The following is a 7,505-nucleotide window of genomic DNA, read 5'->3' as shown; positions in this document are numbered from 1 at the left end:
TGTCACTTTACATTTCACTGTCCTTTCCTGGCACCTTGGCTCTGTCATCCCCTTCCCTGACTAGAGAGAGTGAGATCATTGCAGGGTTGTTTTGCACCGACAACCTATTCACATCTGGGTGGCTAATGTTGATAATTACTGAGCTGGTTACTAAATCTGTCAGGTTTAGGTGAGGTGAGGCTCGGCAGCTGGGGCTGCTGCTTACAGCTTCCAAGGCAGAGAGAGAGAGAAAGAGAGAGAGAGAGGTGAGAACAAATCCAAGAAAGGTGTGTTCGGATGCTTGGGCTCCAGTGAGACTGGTTAATTACCAGTCACTTGCTGTCTCCCCGAGTTGGAGCTTCTGGCTAAGGAACAGTCGTGCATCAGACAGAATCCGACAACCTGCTATTTATTTCCACATAAAGAAAGTGGCAGGGACTAAGACGCCGAGGACAAGTGTGGATACAGTCTCTCAGGTGCCAGGACCACAGCCACACGGATGCAGATATCCTCAGCACAGGGCGGTAGTGTGAGCCATCAGGATGCTGAGCCTACCGCTGCTCCTTTGGAGGGAACTGGGGACCAGGGGGGTGCTTGGGACCAAGTGTACTTGCTGCTGGATGAAGTGTATTAATGCAGAACCTTGGATTATGTTCTAGCAACAACCCCTACCCCAGACACACACACACACACACACACACACACACACACACACATACACGAGAGCATCTTTCCCAGAAGCACATCCACACATCCATTCTGATTCTCACAGGGTACAGAACAGTCTCCGACCCCTAGAGAGAGGTTGATTACAAACCACTGGCCTGGAACCCTGAAGAAACAGGTTGATATTGGGTCGAGCACCCAGAGACTCGGGATTCCTAATGATCCTGAAATTATACTCGAAAGTCACTTATGTGTAAACATTGGCCAGTTTTTCCAGAAAGAGACGCCAGTGACTTTCGCCAGATACTCAATGGTTCCTCACTGCTGAGGAGCTCCTTGGCGGCCCAAGAGATGGACTCTGCCTACGCTTAGCTTCTGCTTTTAAGAGAAGAGCACAAACGGGGCTGACAGTTCTAATCAGTACTGGGAGATAACCAGGTCCAGCCAGGAACTGGTTGACAGGGAACTCTATAGCAGAGCCCTCATCCAAGTCTTTGTAAGTGTCAGGCATACAGACGCCAAGCTAGTTAGTGAGTAGTGATCGCAAAAGCCTTTGGAGCTGAGCAGAGTCCCATATCCTTCTCCAAGACCCCGGGTCTGGCTTTCAGAAACCCACCGTCTTATTCATGAAAGGTCAAAATTCACTAACTACTTGCTGAGCACCTATTATAAGCCAGGTTCTATTGTAGATGCAAAAGGTCCATTGTTGTGGACCTTAGCAAGTTACCTGCCCCAAACACAGGTATATGGGGCGCTACTAACAAAACCATGTTAGTTGCTCTCCCACCACTACCCTTGGGCCAGAGAGACCAAAGCCATTGCACCCAGCTGTGCCAGCTGGTGACAACGGAGAAAGAGCAAGCGGTAGTACTCCGTGTGGGCAAAAGATGCAGACGCCCTGAGCAGGTGGGCCAGGCTCAGCCCTGGTGGGTGCTGCTGGAGAGGGGGCTAGGTACGGTGAGGACTCTGCCTGCGGGGGCGGAGGGCGCGGATGTGGGAAAGCAGACTCTACCCGCAGTTGCCTGGGCCGCCGCGCCTGACCGCCGAGCTGCGCTCGCCTGCTCCCCGCCCTCTGGGACCGTGGTGAAGCTCTGTTCCCCATACTGAGCAGTCCCCCGGAGGCGCTCGGACACGTCCCTAGGCTGGATAAAGATCGACTCGGAGCTCGCTCCCCAGCGAGAAATCTCGCCATCGGCGTGGCTCGCGCGGCCGCTCTGGCCGGGCCTGGGAGCCGCCAGATCGCTATCTGGGAGGCAGAAAGACAGCAGCGCGGCCGCTACCCCCCGCCCTGCGCTCGGCGTGGCTGCAGGGTCCTGGGGCTCGCTGGCCTCCCTTCCCCCTCTTGCACTGACTTCCCCGCGCTCCCCCCCTGGGGACATCCGCTTCCCGCCCGCCCGGTCCCCAGCGTCCCTCCAAGGCGCCCTCTCCCCACTCGCCAGGCCCCGCTGCCTCCTGAAGGTTACGCGGCGCGGCGGCGGGGCGCGGCAGAGCACGGGGGGCACCCGCCCTCGCCGCCGCCCGCGCCGCCGCCCACCCCAATGCCCGCCGCGCCGGGCCAGCCTGGCTGCCGGCTGCTGCCACCGCAATCCCGGCTCCTAAATCAGCGCGGGGAGGCGCCCCTTCCCCCACCCGGCTCCTCGGGCTCCCCGGGCCGCGATTGGCCGCGCGTGCGCCCCCCAAGCTTGGGCCCCGGCTCCAGCTGCCGCGCCATTGGCTGCGGGCCTCCGCCAGCCTTTACATAAGCCCGGGCGCGCTCGAGTGGAGTTGTATAAAGCGAGCGCGCGGCGTCGGGGCGGGAGGCTCGAGGCCAGCCCGGGACCAGGGCTGGGCGCTGCAAGGCGGCGGCGCCGGCGGCAGAGGCAGCATCGAGCGCCCGCGCTCCGACGCCCCCAAGCGGTGGGGCTGAGAGAGCCAGAGGATGGCTCCGAGCGCTGACCCGGGCGTGAGTATCCGCTCCTGGAGCCCCCACCCCTTCCGGCGGAGAAAGTTTCTCCAGCCCAGCGCACCCCTCCCCGCACGCCCCCAGGGGTGGCGGGGATGCAGCTGGGGACCTGGGAAGATCGGGACTGCGAAGGCGGCGACGCTGCTCCCAACTTGCCAAGAGGCGCTGGACTCGATTGGCGCGCAGATCCTCCCCGCGGGCTGGGGGCTAGGCGGGCGCCAGGCTGGAGGTGGTGGAAGAGATGGGAGCCGAGGTGTGGGGGTGACAGCCCACAGTTGGCAGAGAACGTGTTAGTGGCACAGAGGATGGAGGTCAGCGGTTTGAGAAGGGGGCAATGGGGCTAGTAGGGGGCGGAGCAGGTGAAGGCTGTGCTGAGGGTACCCGGGGAGTCACCCAGCTGGCGGGCTCAGTTTGGGGACGACTAAGCTACCAGCCTCGGCCGACTGCCAACGCTTCCAGGTTGGGGAAGATCCCCCGGGGCATAGCTCTTCTCCCGGGAAGCCGAGCTGTCTCCCCTGCACAGCGCTGAGTGGCAGAGTGCTCCCGGAGCCAGCCCGGTGCACAGCGTAGCTGCCAGCCGCCTTTTGCTGGACCGAGGTGTGGTCTGGCTTTCTAGCTAAGGATGTTTCAGGCAAGCTCTTTTCTGGCATTCTAGGGGAACCATGGGGTCCCCCCTTGATCTTATGGAATCACATAAAGGTTTTGGTGGGGCAGCAGGCAGGCTTGGGGGCATGCCCAGCAATGCAGCGTGATTCTTTTGCAGTACAGTAGTTGGGAGCCCTGGTTAGTCCCGCTTCTGCAGAAACCAACTAAAGAATCCAAAGTCATCTCAGCTGGGATGGGAGCCTCCCTAGGGGTGGGGGTGGGGGCTTCCTTCTTGAATGACTAATGATTACTATTGCTATTGGGTGGGTTCACCTACCGTGGCATCTGTACATCTCATCCGTTCTCCTGGAAGCATTCATGAGTTGCACTTGAGGTACCTTCTGGGATGGGTGCAAGACTTCGAAAAATGAAGCCAGTTGGGAAAGAAAGCAAAAAGGTTCCCAGAGTAGCGGTTTGATGCTGTGTTGAACCTGGGAAGAACTCCTGGGGAAAAGCTATCAGGGAAGATTTGAAACCATGATAACTTGGGACAGGAAGTACCCCCGTTGAATTAAAGCAGATCCAGAGACTTGAACAGTTCCTCACACTTGGGTATTGAGACAGAGACGTGGAGGGTGGGAAAATGGGAATATGGACAGTTGGCCCAATATGGTCTTCAAGGAGGCGGTTTTTCCCCTCTCTCTTTCCTGTCTTGGTTAAAAAGCCTCTTCTGGAGGCAGGTTCTAAAGTCAATTTGGTAGGCAAGGAAGGGAGTTTAGTTCTTGGTGCTGGACTAGATTAGAACATTTTGGTCTCCAGTTGGTGCTGATAGACTCTGGAGAAGGTTGAAGGCTGCCGGTGGCTTCTGCTCTTTAGCTGATGGGTTGGGGTTGAGCCATTCACCGTACTACAACCCTACCAATGGGGATGTGTTCAAACTCCTTGGATACCTGCGTTAGGCTAATGATCTTATGTGGGGGGTTACCAATTCATGCCCACCCCCACCCCCATTCCCTGTTTGCCTGCAGTCAACATTTCTCTGCTGCATTTCCCAAGACCTTCTTTCCATTAGGGATGTGTGCAGTGATATACCTGCTTGTTGCTCTGTCTTCCTTTCTTCATCTGGACTACACCTGGCCTTCTGAACCCTGGTGCTTATTCTTTGGCTCCAGGGTGTTTGGTTAAGGTATCCTATGGTTGCATGGAGGAGCCCTGTGGATGAGTAGACCAATGGCTTGTGTAATGCGGAGACTGAAACACAGATTCTTATAGAGGGACTAGACCACCGACCAGGAAATTCTTCTGTTAAACGGGTTGTGACCACCTGAGTTGGTCCTCAGGCTTTCTTGCCTCCTTCCAAGTCAGTGGAAGCTTGGAGGTGGAACGGGCTCCTTGGTGACCAGTAGGGGGCACCAAAACCACCTAGCTCAGGACTAGTGACTTGTTTCTTACCCTTCACTGGCCATAGTAACTTAATGCTTTAAGAAAGCTCAGGCTACCAACCCCTCAACAATCATCCATTGTGATTGAGGACACTGTGACTGGGGCCCTTCCACCACATGTCCTGTGACTTCAGGTGGTCCTAGGACCTCAGAAGCAGTGGGATGGCAGAATATTCCGGGGAGGCAGAGCCGATACATAGCCCCGCTTGCTCTCTGAGATCATTGGTTTTTTTGCTTGGTATCTGGGTATTCTTTGAATTCTGGGAACCTAAGAATATTTAAGACTAGAAAAAAAAGAGGAGCTCTGGGGAGTATCTGGTCTACCTCACCCCATTCCCAACATTCCCCTGTACAATGTATTTACAAAAAAAAAACACAGCTGAAGTAAAAGTAGTGTTTTTCCCAAGGTCACATGGCTGTTTGGTAGAAGAGATGGGGCCAAGCCCCAGGATTCCCAGTTCCCTGTTTGGAGCTTTCTCCACTCCAGTGACCTGCTTCTTCTGTGCTGTGAAAATGGACATATGTTTCTACGCAGTAGGCACTGGTAATTACTGACTGGCCAGACTTGAGTATACTAATAGCTTTAGTAAATTTAGGGAAATTTTCTTTGCAAGAAGACAAGGGCAGATAAAGCTCTCATAATGAACATACACAGGCTGTAAAATTCCAAGTTATCCTCTCTCCTCCCTCCTCTGTCTTGTCTTATTGCTCTAAATGATCTTTAGGCAAAAGCTGTGCAACTCCGTGCAATGGAATCAGAAATGCGCAGGCCCTCACCAGATAGTCTTAGAACCTAAGGCGAGGCCTAGACATCCTCTAAGGCATGTTGGAACAGTCTCTCTGTCCTGCAGTCACACCTCTGCTGGTGGGACCCCTCAAACTCAGATCCCAGGTGAACTAAAAAATTCCCAAAGAGTGTTTCCCGATGTCCTTCATCCTTGCCGATCTCAGCTCAAGGTCACCGTAGTAGAGGCTGTGGTCTCAAACAATCCCTCCTCTTCTGGCATCTGGGGCACCTAGAAGATGCTCTCATTTCTGATGTCCTTCTGTTCTGCTGGTCTGGTGGGTCCATGGGTAACTCCACTATAGTTTTCCACTATCACCCAGTTTCTTTATGTCCTGTATGCACTTCCTTGGGGTTGGTTCTTCTTGGAGCTTTAGGAGATTTGGTGGCCTTTCTTCATTAGGAACCCTGGTGCCAATCCGGAATTCTGAGAAGTAAAATCCTCTCCTGCCCTTGAAGGTCACCCAGTGGGTGCTTATTGCCAAGGAAAATGCTTAAGATTGTTCAGCTCTTCGGTCTCACTGACAAGATGGGTCTTCATCCATAAGAAAGAAGGGAGGTGAGGATGTAGGCCACCAGAGAGCCATAGCCCCTTTCCTTAAGTGCGATTCCGAGAACTGTGTTTGAGATCCACGTCAGCCTATTTAACTTCTCGGTCTTGATCTGATTCTACGTAAGATCGGAGGAGAATAATTACCTTCAGTATAGGAAGAGTATAGGACCTTCCTGTGAGGGTAGGTGAGCAAAGATGGGGGAAGATGTTCTTTGGGATTCTTCTCTTTAGGTGCGATGCGAAGAGCTAGTCATTTGGAAGGGGCTATTAGTGCTGGATCACTGGGAACATGGTGGGATCTTTTCCTCTGCAGCTAAGGCCAAGTGTTGAGGTTTGCACATCAGCTTCTGGTCATGGTGGCATCTGGACTGATGAGCAAAGTCTGACTGGCAGGTCTCTCTCTGGCCCACTGCTGGATTTTCACTTTGGGGTTCTGCCATGCTTGGGGGAAAGAAATTTTACAGGTCCCAGGATAATTCTGAATGTGATGGAAGGCCCTGAGCTATTGATTCCTGAGGAAGGATCTTTCTGCTGGGAGAAGCCTTCCTCAGAGCCCAGTGATTTAAGAGTGCTGACAAATCCTTGCTCACCGAGCCTCCTGCAGGCTGCAGATAGAGGCTCCCAGGCCAGCCTGGACTCTGCTCTGGATTTCTGAAGAGTCTGGCTGGTTGCTTAGGGGACATAAACCTGTGAACTCTCCTTAGGAGAAAGTATGAAATCAATTGGTTCATTATCACACCAAACACACGCTGGACCACTTAGGGCGTTTAAGAAATAAGAAGTAGCAGAGGACTGTGAGATTGGGTTTGAAACATGTACAAGAAGGTGTGAAGGGCTAGAGAAAAAGAGTGAAGGATGGATGGAAAGACCTTTGTTCCCCCATGCTCCTTATGTTTCCGACCCCACTGCAGCCCCTAGGCAGTAGTGATTGGAGAGATTACTGAACTCACACCACCCAGACTTTTGGCAGGGTCTAGAGATAATATATTGCCACAATTGGAATGAAGGATACTGCAAGCATCATCTGGTGGGAGAGAGGCCGGGTTGTTGCTGAACTTCCCTTAGTGCACAGGGAAGCCCCAACACTACTGATTAGCTGGCCCCAAGGCTCTACGGCACCAGGATCTCGGAGCCCAGCAGTGCTTTACAGATGGTAGAGATTTGGGGAATGTTCCAATCAGCTCTGTTTCATAGCCGAGGACCCTGAGATCCAGAGTGGAGAGATGACCAGGCAGAGCCCAATAGCAAGTGGACAGCAGAGCTAGTCTGGAACTCACATCTGCTCCTTTGAGGCTGGTTTACCTAAACTCCCCCCAAAGTTGTTGTGAAGGATAATTATGAGCTGTGGAAACACTTAGAAAATTACAAGGAGACTATTATTAATGCTGCTATTATTACAAATTTGGGGGTTTGAAAAGTTCTGTTTCTCTGGTACTGACTCACAGTAGCACTAGATCAGTCACTCCCCAAGTCCTATGCTGCCTTTCGTGTGCTCGTGGAAGGGGGTTGTCTTAACAGAAGATAAGGATCAGCATCTTTATCAATAGAGGAAAG

General features: G+C 53.5%; 1 protein-coding gene across 1 annotated transcript in view; it reads left to right on the top strand.

The window, feature by feature from the left end:
- Positions 1–2,205: 2,205 nt before the first annotated feature.
- The window catches only part of Crtac1 (cartilage acidic protein 1), a 145,374-nt gene continuing 140,074 nt past the window's right edge, over positions 2,206–7,505 (top strand). The window contains exon 1 of the mRNA XM_021151716.1: positions 2,206–2,587. Within this exon, the coding sequence (XP_021007375.1) occupies positions 2,564–2,587 (24 nt within the window). The 5' untranslated portion in view covers positions 2,206–2,563. The remainder of the gene's footprint in view (positions 2,588–7,505) is intronic.

Source organism: Mus caroli, chromosome 19 (genome assembly GCF_900094665.2).
Source record: "Mus caroli chromosome 19, CAROLI_EIJ_v1.1, whole genome shotgun sequence".
Taxonomy (NCBI): domain Eukaryota; kingdom Metazoa; phylum Chordata; class Mammalia; order Rodentia; family Muridae; genus Mus; species Mus caroli.
This window is presented reverse-complemented; position numbering and strand designations above follow the sequence as displayed.